This window comes from Alligator sinensis, unplaced genomic scaffold, assembly GCF_000455745.1.
Source record: "Alligator sinensis unplaced genomic scaffold, ASM45574v1 scaffold288_1, whole genome shotgun sequence".
Lineage (NCBI taxonomy): Eukaryota > Metazoa > Chordata > Crocodylia > Alligatoridae > Alligator > Alligator sinensis.
In genome coordinates this window covers 3626219-3640216 of record NW_005841876.1, presented here as the reverse complement: position 1 = coordinate 3640216, position 13998 = coordinate 3626219, and the positions used below count along the sequence as shown (strand labels likewise).

The 13998-nt window shown below is 39.0% G+C and overlaps 1 protein-coding gene across 9 annotated transcripts in view; it reads right to left on the bottom strand.

Annotated features, from left to right (window-relative positions):
• ATP11A (ATPase phospholipid transporting 11A) overlaps positions 1-13998 on the bottom strand; it is a 267750-nt gene that overhangs the window by 65692 nt on the left and 188060 nt on the right. For all 9 annotated transcript variants that reach the window (XM_025196104.1, XM_025196100.1, XM_025196097.1 and 6 more), the window contains 7 exons: positions 12033-12106; positions 11648-11751; positions 6995-7176; positions 5271-5522; positions 2945-3119; positions 1261-1363; positions 873-1018 (listed from right to left, as the gene is read on the bottom strand). In XM_025196104.1, coding sequence (XP_025051889.1) covers positions 873-1018; positions 1261-1363; positions 2945-3119; positions 5271-5522; positions 6995-7176; positions 11648-11751; positions 12033-12106 — 1036 coding nt within the window. The remainder of the gene's footprint in view (positions 1-872; positions 1019-1260; positions 1364-2944; positions 3120-5270; positions 5523-6994; positions 7177-11647; positions 11752-12032; positions 12107-13998) is intronic.

Below are 13998 nucleotides of genomic sequence, written 5' to 3'. Positions count from 1 at the left end.
GTAGATGCAGCATCCTCCCAGCGCCGCCAGAGCCTGCTCTGACTCCAGCCCAGCCCCCACCAAGAAGAGCCCCGTGTTCCCCTGGCTGCAGCCCGCCCCGCCCCACACGGATCTGTAGGGTGCCCCCTCCGTGCCCCCCGCTGAGGAGCAAGCAGCAGTGGGAGCCACCATCCCCACCATGAGTCGCAGCCCCCATGCCCCCTCACCCTGCTTGGGCAGCACCTGTTTCCTCCCTCACTGCAGGGATGTTGATCTGCCCCCCCACGCCCCTTCCACAATACTGGACTTAGCAGCCGGTGGCAGCTGTATCGGAAATTGGATTGGTATTGGCTGATATGCCTCCTTAAATATCGGCTATTGGTATCAGCCCCAAAAATCTCTACCGGTACACCCCTACCAGATGCTGGTTTTTTTTACCCCGCCCCCTCCATCCATATCAGCCAATTGAACTTAAAATGTTAAATGCTCTATCACTCATCTATGAGCCCAAAATACACACCCAAGGGTGTGAGGGAGTTTAACAATACTATTCCTCAAACTTGATTTAAAAGGCCACCACATAGGGAACCTAGAAATTGTTCATGTTGGGGAAAAAGCAGGTGCTGGAATTCCCGAGAGGGAGAAGATGATTAAGGAGAAAATGGGAATTTTTCTTTTAACCATATTAAAAGGTCACAGTGAATATAAATAAAAGACATTTTACCTGTGGTGATGATAAGCAAAAACACTTGGGGATTGTATTACACAGGAGTCAACAGAATCTCTCCATGGAATAACCGTTTTGTACAGTTGATTGTATATATCAAATATAGCTAGGTATTATTACATATGCATGTGTGTGAATTAAACAGTAAGAACAAATGTCACGCTACCTTATAAAAGAAGTATTGCACAAGCTCTGATATCCTCACATAATAAAAATGCCCGTGAACAAGTAACATTTTTTTCAAATGTTTAAATTTAGGTATTGCATAGTCACTATTTCTTGCAGCCTGACGACCTTCCTTTCCAATGACCCCTGAAAACAAAGGGTTGATAGAAGCTGAGTAAACAAAAGAAGTATTAAAGGATATACATGAATATCTGTAAAGTTGCTGCTCATGCTGCATTGTTAATGAACTATTATTAGATTTCATAAAACCATATAATTACTTGGATTTTGTATAGTAAGTTAGCTAAGAAAACATAATTCTTTCAAAAAATGCCTTTCTAATGTATATTTGCATTACTATGAAGTTACAATGTAAATTGTAAACTTACCTATACCAACATGTGCTTCAAGAATCATACTGACGTCATTTGCTCCATCACCAATTGCTAACGTGATAGGATGTTCCTTAGATAATTTAATCAGTTTTACAATCTGGAGAAAAAAAAACTCAGCATTAAAAACCTCTTCTTTGATACTTCTATAGCTTGACTATTTTGTAAAATAGAGCATTTGGCATTTAATTAATTAGCAAGCAGTATGGTTAAAAGCAAATCAAAAGCCCAAAGAGTCCTGGTCAACTCAACTACTAGACATTAAAAATCATCATGTACTCTTTGACTATAAAGAAGGTTAGATATGGATAGAGAGACTCCTGCTTTTACATGTACTACAATGTTAACAGAGGTAGACAGCATGCTGAGCTGGCTAAATAAATGTATATGTATTTAAATAGAACTTCTGTTTCACAATCTTCACTTATAAGCTCTGATCACTTCAATTAATGAAAATAAACCCCAACAAGTAAAGATTGTAAATTTTCAAGTAAATGGTGAAACAAAAGATTGAAAGAGATTCTTCTCTCAAATGCACTTTCCTGAAGTAGGAAAACAATCTTTAAAACTTATCTTGTGAGCAAAATCAACAACATTAATGGTAAACATTGATTCTGAAAAGTTTCTTGCATAGTAACAAACAACTTCTTCCAGTTTCTACAACCTTTTCATAACAATACTCTTTACATACAGACACACAGACAGGCTCTGTGTACGAATACTTTTCAATTAAAATATATCCCAGATGCAATTGTAGGCCTATTATAAGCTGTAGGCACATTTTGTTTTTTAAAAAACAGTCTATTCAAACTAAAGACTTAAAAATTTTTCCTGCAGTTTAAAATAAAAGTGACTAAGTGTGTTAATTAGGCTAAATGAATATGCATGTATGCTGTACGTGTGTATCAAGGCAAAAATACTCAGTGCTGGATAAAATATATGAATTTTCCAACAGTTTAGTGTCTTTAAAAAAAAGATTATATTTCCTTACACTGGAAATATTAATATTGTTTACAAACTAAACCCCATATTAAATGAGCCTTTTATTTGGAAACATGTAAAGCAAATTTGTATATTCATGTTAACACCATTGACATGTTTCAATAATGGGGAAATACTTTTAAACTAATGTAACAAAAAAAATAAACATATATTAAAGAATTTATGTGCCCAAAATCATATACAGAACACTTTTCCCAACTATTTAGTTGGTCTAATAAAAAATATAACATTTACCCAAAGAACCTTGTCTGCTTAAAGAATTTATAGCATCCACTTGCTCTATTTGGACTTACCTTTTTGTGTTTATTAAAGGAGTAACACAACAAGATACAGTTCATGTTTCCAATAATACATTGTAATATCAGTAGAAGATGACGCAATTAGTTCAGTTCATTTAATATGTTCATTAATCGGCATGTTTCAGCCATAAAACTTGAATATAATGCACATAAATCACAATCAGATGCATAGTAGAGTGTCATTTTAATGTGCCATTACCTAAATTGCTTTTTACAGAAATTCCCCTCTCATTCTTTTTCTAATTTTCATTTTTTTTCTTCTACTTTAAGATCTAGAAAATTGAATGCTAACAATTTTGAATTCCCATGTCACACAAAAGTAACAACATTCAATATTTACCCTGATACGCTGTTAACAATAATTATCAAATGAAACAAACCTGAGCTTTCTGCAAAGGCGCCATTCGACAGCATAACACTGCACTGCAGTTTCTGCAGATTTCAAGGAAGAGTTCTCTGTAGTTACCCGAGCTCCCATCTTCTCTCGGTTTCATTATTAATGATAATGCTGCTCCATCAATAATTAAACCATAATCGTGCATATCAGCTGAAAGTCTGTTGAGGGGGAAAACACAAATAGAGTTAAATAACTACGAGTTACTGTGAAATAATTTTGAGTTTTGATTTCACAGTGGTGTGTAGCACTAACTTACTTATGAACAGGGATCCTGGTTTTCTCTGATAAAAAAAAAAAACCCCCAATTTTTGGATTAAAAAAGTAACCCAATCCAAATTTTTCCATGATGAAAATGAAACACCACTAATATAGAAATAAATGAAATGCCACTCTCTCTCTATATGTATCTATATATTAGTGGTGTTTCATATTCATCATGGAAAAATGTAGATTTTGGGTTACTTTTTTAATTTGAAAATTGGGGATTTTTATAATTAGAGAAAACCAGGATCCTTGCTTATGAATAAGGAGGCTTAACAAAAGAATGCTATCAAGATTAAAATGCACTTAACATGAAAACTTGTCTCTTCTGCTACTAATAATTTACTTTAGTATTCTAGATTATTTTTTGGTCAGCTGGTTTATTTGTTTTCCCATTTTACCACCTCGCTTGACTGATGAAACTAGACAGACTCAGTGCAGGAAGCTGTTTGATTTTTTTAAGGGTCAAAGGAGTCTGGTGCCAGCTGACCCCTTTGAAAAGCGCTGCAAGCTCAGGTTGGGTAGGAAGGTCTGGTCTCAGGTCACAAAGCAGAGAATGATGCACTGAAGTAAGTCTTTGCTCCGAGTTGGAACAAGCTTTGTTTTATGTTATACTGGACATTTTTGTGTTTGAAAGAAGGGTCCAAAAGACACTTGAGCCTGGTGTTAGTACTTCTTGAGCTTAGGAGATAAGCCAGAAGTTTGTACTTAAGTTGCCATTACTCCTATGACTGCAGTATGGTCATGCTGACAGGCCTAAGTTAGATATTTTATAGCTAACTCAGCTATGTTTACATTATATTGTACAGTGTAGCTACACAGAACATTTCATTCATGTTCTTAATAGGAGTAGGCTACTGTGTTTGGGTTTCCAACGGTGCAAGGGATTGCTTATAACAAAGATGAAACCACAGTGGGATTAAAATAAGACAGATATAAATGTAAAATTAACTGAAAAATGAAATAACATAACCAATGAATGAAGAATTTTCAAGTAAAGAAATCTGAGAGGTTTGACTGAACGTACCCATGAGCTCCTGACAAGACACACAAGAGGGTTTTTCTTTTAAAATAAAAATGTGTTTAATATCTTATTATATATACTACATTGTATTTTATATATCACTTCAAATATATGTACACACACACAAGTAATGAGACACAGGGAAAACCATTAACTTTTAGTTATGGTTAGCAAGCTAGACTCCAAGCAACCAGACTCATGTCTGGATTTGCTGCCAAAACTATAGAGCCTGTCTATAAGGTTTAATAAGCCCCCAAACCTTTTTTAGAATGGAATGAACATCCACTGATAGCCACTTTGAAAAAATTCAATATCTAGTTTATTTTGCAGTAGCTTTCATTTCAGTAAGCCCTAGTTCATACATGTTTCCATTTTCAGCTTCCAAATAACATTTGTCCCTCTCTCTAACTATCCTTTTCCTCCCTGGCACATTTCAAACAGGTGAACCCAATTTCTCTTCCCCATGATATCCTCCTTTCCTCTGAGCCACTGAATACCTATAATATGATTATATGATTTCTGGTTCCCATGTCTTCATATTTAAACCACTCATTTTTCAAGTTCTTACGAGGTACAGTAAAACTTCCAGTCTGTATGCTGTGCCCCACGTGCATATAGGTGTACTCTCAGCCTCTTAATTATACTACAGGGGCATGGTTTTATCTGGGCAGCACAGAGTACAATAATCTTGACATAGGAACGTACTATTTTCTGTATATTTTAAAACAAAAATAACATGTATGATCATGAACAAAAACCATGCTAATAGAACAATCTCTCACAATGGAAAATATAATTGGAGAGAGATATTTTAAACTATTAAGAACATTCTCAAAAGTAATGTTCCAAGACAAAGAGTGTGAAGATTGAAGCCTACATTCCATGTACATTTCTATGCCACAACAGTTCTAGTTCTATGCAACAACTCACACTGGAGCTTTTCATCTATTTTATCAACCATTCAAATAATTATAAAATGTTCAGCTAGTGTTCTTTTGGCTTGAAAGATGAACTTTCTACATACCCTGAGAAGCTGTCCCTGGTTAAGCTGCCACTGTGCCTAAGGACAGTTTTGCTTAGGTCAAACAGCACATCATGTAAACTTTGTTCCTCAATTTTCTTCGTGGTTAGCTCAAGTATTTGTGTGTTTCTTCTGAAGAGCTTGCAGGCATAGCAAGTGGCTGCAGCAGTTTCCATTTTGTCGCCTGTCAGAACCCAAACTTTAATGCCAGCTTTCTGGAGTGCTTCAATAGTGTCAGCAGCTTTTTCTTGTAGTCTGTGGATATCAATTGAGAATAAATCCTGATGGACTGACTGGAAATGAGAAATTCAGGGTCTTTATTAAAAGTTTCCCATGACATACAGGTCAGAAACAGACATGCTCTTTGGAGCGTGCTCAGCTGTGTTGCTATATGTTCCTGACCCACTTGGCTGATGTCTAAAGACATCACCAGGGCTGTCATCCTGTATGGTTGGGCCCATGCCCCTCCTGGGGCTTTAGAGGCCTGATCCTATGGGAAAAGGGTGCCATGGCCTGTCTTGGGGTGTATGTCCGAAAGTGGGTTTCTCTGTGTCAGTGTGCACATACAGAGAAGGGGACCCCTATGGAAGTTTCCTTCCTCTCTGCTTGAATCCTGCTGCAGGGGATTTCTTTGGTGTGCATCTGCAGGTGCAGAGGGGGGAACTCCCAAAAGGTTCTCCTTTCTGTGCCTGCAGTGTGGCTATTCCAGGGGAATCCCACCACAGGGCATTCAAGCGTAGAGGGGGAACTCCCATAGGGGTCCCCTGTCAGAGCTTGCACCTTGCACCCTGATTCAGGGTTTGGTAACATTATACGTATGCCAGGGCTTGGTACTTTTCTCCCTGCTGTGCCCCATGTTGGGGTGCTGTTTGCAAGCAGAGGGGGAAATCTCTATGGGAGTTAACCCCCCATTATACTTGTAGATGTGCACCAGAGGAATGATTGCAGATGTGGGCTCTGTGTCGGGGTGATAAGGCACCTGGGGTCCTTTTCCCACAGGACTGGGCCCCTAAAGCTGGGTGAGTTCCTGCCTGGCATGGTAACTGCCTGCACTCTCCTGCCATAAAGGAACAGACATAGGCTGCTAAAAGGCAGCACAAATGATTACTAGGGTCATGACCACCACAAAATTTAAGCACTTGTAGTGAAACAAAGGACTAAGACATCTGGTTGACTTGGTTTTTGTGTTAACTGTTGGCACAAAGTTGACACGTGTTTTCAGCCAGTAAAAAGTTTTAAGCCACGAACAGTCATGTAGTTTGAAGTGCCCTAAACAGCAAAAGACAGATAACGCGCAGCCAAATAAGCCCTTCAGTAATGGCTGAAACACTTAAAAAAACAACCGTCAGAAAAAGAGGAACATTTTTGAAGGCCTCCAGCATCCCATAGTGCTCCCCTCCTCCACAGGGGGCCAGGGGGCCCAAAACTTCTAACGTCAATTTTTTTTTTAATGAAATGAGCTGGGTAGTATAAGGTTCCCTCTCTGCTCCGGAGAGTATGTCTTTACATACAAAAAAAGGAAGAATTCTATGAGAATCATTTGTATAAAGGTATCTGCATCTAGTGCAAGAGAGGAAAAGAAATCTTTGAGTGTCAGAGTCAGTTCTTTAGCTAACAGGTATTTCTTTTAATTCATCAGATCTGATATAAAGTATAGGTTCCCCTTCCCCTTCTCATCACCTCCCCCCAAAATCAAACAGGCAAACAAAACCCCCTCATATACTAACCGGTCTTCAACAGCTGTAGCACCAAGCAAAATAAGATCCTTTTCTATCTTGTCATATGCCTCTGCCAGTTTCTTTTCCCGATCCTGCAGGGCCAGCATTGAACTCTGAAGCATCTTGTGCAAAAAATCATACTCTTTGTGTGTGAACTTCTTATATGCAACACAGAGTGTTCGGAGTCCCTCCTTAAGAATACCATCAAAATAAGAAATATCATTGGCCTCACATAATAATTTCAGGGCTTTTTTCTTAATGGAGTTTACATTAGGATGGTTCCAAGAATAAAAAGCATTTTACAATTAATAAGATTTGCCCTTTTGATTCCTTGATGTTAGGTCAGGACAGGAAAGTTAGCAGAGCAGAGGGAAAGTGATTTTACTAGGCCCTAGAGCAACAGATAAAGAGATTGTGATCATCCAAATAGGGAGTAAACAGGCCTGGATCTATACCGATGCAGCATATACTTCTTGATATGCTGGATCTGGCCTGTGGGCTGGGGCTTGAGGACCCCTGATCTATTCTCTACTTGGTACCTTAGCTTTATAGTTTCCTGTACACAAATGCACCAAAGCAAGTAAGAGCTGGGTTGAAATTAAGCAGAATGATGACAAGCTTTCAGAAGGCAGTATAACAAAAAAAACAAACAAAAACCATCATTTTTGATGCAAGTACGGCAAATTTTTCTTCTTAATGACAGATATTATCTTTATTGCATATGCATGTGGTAGCAGAACTCTGCCTTACTGATCACTAAAATGAAACAGTTCTTAAGGAATCTATATTCTAGGTATGACACAGAACATGAAGGTAACTAAAGAAAGGGCAGGGAAATAAGGGCCAATAAGAAATAAGATAAAAAGATAGTGCGAGTTATATGACTTGGTATATGATGTAAAGGTTGTGATTTTTGAAACAGACACCAAAGCAAGCAGAGTGAAGCAGACAGCACAGGACTGAAAGTCAGTGGTAGAAAGCAGAGTGAAAGAAATGGATTTTGAGCACAATAGAGGAAGGTTATTCTAGTTGTAAGGAATAAATGGATGAGAACAAGAAGCAGTCATGAATGGGCAAATTGTAAAAGAGGGATAAGAAGATGTCAAATTCTACCAAGCTTTTAGTGACAGTGCACTTGAGCTTCATACAGAAAGAACAAAGAACCAATGAAGGGACAATAGCAGTACTGTCAGGAAAGAAAGACAGTTCCTGCTGTGGGATGCTAAACAGATTGAAGAAGAGTTTGTCAGTGAATTATGAAATTATTCTGTTCTATAAGAGAGTGATTTGCAATAAGATAGTTTGGACTATGTGCGTTTCGATGCATTAGTAGATTTTACTGGATGAAAAGAGGTGCATAGCGTGAGCTCTTAGTAAAGGGAAAAATCCACAATTTCAAAAAAAAGGGAAAAAGGTTTAAATTAGAACTGCAAAATGACCTTTAAGCTTGACTCTGCATGAACCAGGGGAAAAGAAAAAAGCAACTGATGTATGAACATGCTAGTAATGAAGTAAAAAATGTTTTGAATGAAAAACTCACCTAGATTCTGGACATTGGCAGTTATCAAAGGAGATGAAATGCCACTAAATGAGAAAACAACATTAATTCTTTTTTAGAAGGGAACGTGCATATAAGAGGATGAACCTCATTCCTGTGAAGATGACTGAAATAGACAGAGGGACAAATTTCACTCTCCTATCCGCAGATTCCCTTCTAAAAATGGATTAACGTTGCTTCCTCATTTAAAAACCTCCTTTAATTAACAGGTATGTCTTGCTTGAAAAAAAAACTCTGATTCAGTTCCTTGACAAAGGCAAGATTGTGAGGTCTTCCCACTGGTATTAACATACTTTGCATTGGTGCACCATACATTGTCTCTCAGCCCCTGGTATTATCACAGGAATACTAAGAATTAAGAAAACCTTTTCCTGGGCACTTTGTGGCTGCAGCATTTTGCCTGCTGAAACCAAAAATTCCACGCAGCAAGGATCACAGATTCCTAAGTATTTTATTGCTATTGAGCAATTAACTATAACTACACCACTTCTCAATTAAGTTTTCCATTTTTTTAAAGACAGAACATATTAATGGCTACTCCTTGAAGAATACAGTCTTTGAGATGACACAGATAATTTTGCTCATTTTAGACCTAACTTTTTGGGCAACTAATCCAAAACTTAAATATCAGTAGAAAAAAATCTAGGTTGTAAGTGACAAAAATGACAAAATGAACAACTTCTCAATGATCCTTACCAAAGAAAAAAAAAAGGAAAGGAAAGGCCAGGGGGAACCAGACTGTAGTAGCTTAACTAGACTGTTAAATCTGGTAGGAAAGACATTTCAGACTGCTTCAACATTGGCACTATGTCTGTAACAAAATAAGGAAATGTTTTATTTGCCAGCTAACTAATGTTGTAAGAAGTAATATATTTCAAAAGGCATTTTAATGTTAGTACAGAAGATCAATCAAGCAAGTAAAGGCAGCTCTCTATACAGTTACCTGTACCAATCTAAAAAAGACAGGTCATGTAATTGGTTTCCTGATTGTTATTTATTACAGCGGATGAGCCTATTTGCTGTCTGTATTATTTCTCGGAATTTTCTATATTTAGAAATCAGCCCTAAATGCAGTTGTCAATGATGAAGAAATACTGAAGTGATGGGTCTGGATTTGTTCTTTACAAGAAGTTGGATGGATATGATGTGTTAAATTGTTCTTTCAGTTTCATTAACCTCCTTTACCTCTGACCAAACAACCTTGCAGAAGATAGACAATTGTTTTGTATAGTAAAGCTTAGTGATATGCTCTTGCAAGAAGATTTAAAGATCAACCAATATCCCTTTAAAACAAAAGCAGATAATGTTAATTTTCCTGTAGTAATACTTGTTTACTTGTAAACAGTCAGTTCTGATTACAAGCCAAATGCTTTTTTAAAGACAAATAATCACATTTCACGCAAATTACTTGTGTTCTTTAAAAGCTGAGACCAATATTTTACTACTCCTAAGCCTGTCTTACAAGTAAAACCAAGTTTGGGATTTCTTCCCCATGGAATCAAGCAAGCTCATATTTCCTTTTAAGGGAGAAAAAAATGTTTGTATAAGCATTATTGTTGTGTTGTTTCTCTATAACTAGAACATTTGCTGTTTAATTATGTTCTAATGGTTTCTCTCTCTTGAGAGCCTGTGAAGTGACATGCAGTCAATCAAGGCTAGGACTGAATGCTGGGGGTAGGGTTTTTAATAGGAGTTTTACCACTGACTTCAACTGAAGAACAGACATACTCTATACGTTGGAATCCAAGATGAGGTGCCTCCGGTACCCCATTTAACATAGGAGGAAAAGGGCCCCTCATCCTTGATTTGAGTACAGAAATGGCAGAGGGTGGGGGTTGGACAGGCACCTCCTGCAACTCCAACTCTGGCCCTGATCTGAGGTTTGAGTAGGTGCTGCAGTACCCTCCTGACCCCCACAGTCTTCCTCCCTGCCACTACCACTGATGTCACTTTCCACCACAGCTCTGCCTCCATCCCTTCTCCGGCCCAGCGACACGCAGTGATTGCAGCTCTGACCCTGGCCCCTGGCAGGAAAGAGGCAGCAGGGGCAGGGCAGGAGGTACAAATGCCAGGACTGCAGGCACTGGAATGGGGGTGCAAGGGCCACGACATGCAGGCACCTGGGGGCGGGGGCGGGGCAAAGGCTCCCCAACTGCCTGCCTCCCTACTACCATTTTCCCTGCTGCAGTAATAGAGGGGATGAATTTAAGATGACTGTCCAATACTTTGATTCTGAACATGGAAAATTAAAACTAATTTATAGATTTTCCATGTAGAGGATCTAATTATTGGGGATTTGGTGTAAAATTTGAAATTGTCTTGGATTTGGGTAAATACAGTAGCTCAAGTTGAGTGGCTTTTGAAAATCTCACCACTGTACATCGATTAACAATTTATGGGTAACACACAGTAACAGACATCTATGCACATTCCTAGTTTGCCCTGGTTAAAAACATGATGTAAAAATATCTAACAAATAATGGTTTTGAAGTGCTGATTAGAAAGGATCCTGGTTTTCTCCGATTAAAAAATCCCCAATTTTCAGATTTTAAAAAGTAACCCAAAATTCACATTTTTCCGTGACTAAAATGAAATGCCACTATATATATCCACATTTTTCCATGATTAAAATGAAATGCCACTTTAGTGGCACTACACTATAGTGGCATTTCATTTTAATCATGGAAAAATGTGCATATATATACTATATATGTGGATATATACACTATAAACTATAGTGGCATTTCATTTTAATCACGGAAAAATGTTGATTTTGGGTTACTTTTTTAAATATGAAAATTGGGGATTTTTTAATCAGAGAAAACCAGGATCCCTGATGATTAGGCACTGGCCTGTACTGGAGCTGAGTCACATCACCTAAGAAGGAGTTAAAAAATATGTATGGGTAGCATGGACTCAGCACTGTGGGCAGCAAGTGCCCCATAGGGGCAGCTTTGGTGAAAAATATTTATGACATGTAGGAGGGCAAAAAGGCTTATATGGACAGATATAGCATAGGAGTACAGATTCTTTAACTTCTCCTCATCTTGGTACATCATGCATGGCCAAGATAATGTTACTACAAGACAGATATTTACTCTTACCACTGCATTGCGCTCAACCCGAGATCGTATTTGGTCTATTTTGCCCTCTTTAACTCTAGGAAATATTGAAGAATCTGCTCCCTTACAAAAGAGAAAAATGTCACCTAAAAGACACAAAATAAGGAGTTAATATGGTTGCAATGTTTTGGGATTTTTTTCCCCAAATACACACTTTACAAATGAACAAATGTTCATTTGTAAACAAGTCTCCACAATTTTTTTAATATACCCTCTATATGAACATTGGCTTGAGAGTCATAATTATCAGTTTAAAATCCCCACACTTCACTGAAAATTGACATGGACCACTTAGGAGGCAACAAGAATTCAAAATCACGACAAAGATTACAAACACAACTAAAAGAAGACAGAATGTGATTTCTACCTGTTGCCGATTTAACAATTACACTCATTCGTCTCCTTACAGAATCAAAACTCAAAGTCTCTAATAATTCAAACCTGGAAAAGAAAACAAGTACATTTTGAAGTGCTCCCATTTCCTCTCTCTCCCCTCAACCCCCACCCCACTCAGTTACACTTGTTATTGATGCTAGAAAACAGTTTACAACTACTGCCATACAATACAAAGTAAGCAAGACTAGGTTCAGGAATTAAAAGGTCCTGTCCCACATGGCCATATTTGAAATCACAGTTAGTGCAAGTGGACTTTTGGCTACTATGTCAAAGTAAATGATTCATAGAGCTCCCAGCTAACTGCTTAGAAACTTCAGTTTTGCCAATAAAGTTATTTATATTACTGTGCCTATCGATTACTGTGTTGGCCATGCTGAGCATCTTGGTACCCATCACTCATACCCATCCTGTGCTTAAGTCGCCTTAGACTTCTGATTAAGCAGTAATACAGACCAACACCATTGTGTTAAGCACAAAGCACATCAGCCACAGATGCCTTCATTCAAAAGAACAACAAGAGGTAATAGTGATAGAGCTGATTGCATCTCTCCTTTTCTATAATGCTCAATGCATTGGCATCCAAGGGTGCCTGTACACACCATGGGTTTTAATCCTCATTAAATTAAATAGGTTTATAAAATTTAAATTTGTGATGCTCCAAAATAAACATCTGTGTTTACAAACACTAGGTTTTCAAACAAATTAAGCTGGGTCCCTAGCTGGTGTTGCAGCAGAGCAGGACTGTCCAGCACTGCCCCTCCTGGCTCAGGGTCCCCCACCCACCCCATGCCCATGCCCTGCCACAAAGCAGCAAACAAAGAAAAAAAAAAAAGAAAAGAAAAAGCCACACAAGAAAAAAAAAAGTGGAAGCAATTAAAAAAGCAATTTGAAGGGATGAACTACAAAAAGTCACAGCGCCATCTGGTGGACAAAGAGGCTCATTACACATCTGAGTGCCATTGTGTTTGTACCCAACGGATCCATGGATGCAATGTTTTAATTCCTGGTGAGCCAAACTAAATTATGTCAGAGGAGTTTTAGTTTAATGCACAAGAAAGACTTTTAAAGCACTGGGAACTCCTGCTCCTGCATAGAGATCTGGTGGACAAAGAGGCTCATTACACATCTGAGTGCCATTGTGTTTGTACCCAACGGATCCATGGATGCAATGTTTTAATTCCTGGTGAGCCAAACTAAATTATGTCAGAGGAGTTTTAGTTTAATGCACAAGAAAGACTTTTAAAGCACTGGGAACTCCTGCTCCTGCATAGAGACATGCATAGTTTCATAGTTGGTAGGGTCGGAAGGAACCTGAGCAGATCAAGTCTGACCCCCTGCCATGGCAGGAAAGAGTACTGGGGTCAAACAAGGGGTTCATCCAGCCTCCTCTTAAAGACCCCCAGGGTAGGAGCCAGCACCACTTCTCTTGGAAGTTGGTTCCAGGTCCTAGCCGCCTTGACTGTGAAGTAGCGCCTCCTGATGTCTAGTCTGAATCTACCCTCTACCAGCTTGTGACCGTTATTTCTAGTCACTCCTGGTAGTGCTCGGGGGAACAGGGACTCTCCCAATGCTTGCTGGTCGCCTCCGACTAGTTTGTAACAGGCCACTACATCCCCACTCAGCTTTCTCTTGTGGAGGTCCTGGGGGACCCCACTGCCCACATCCCTCCAGGTCGAAAATGACCCTTCCACCAACATTCTCTGGGTGCGACCCTCCAGCCACTTAGCGACCATACATGCAGTTGCAGTGTATGAAAGGGCCCTCCAGCCACTTAGTGACCATACATGCAGTTGCAGAAGGATTGTGGGTTAGGTTACATGGAGGTCAAGGAGAAAGGGATTTGGTGGTAGGGGTCTGCTACAGACCCCCACACCAAGGGGAAGAACTAGATTTGGGGCTCCTGAGGCAGCTCTCGGAGACCATAAAAACTAGGGAGG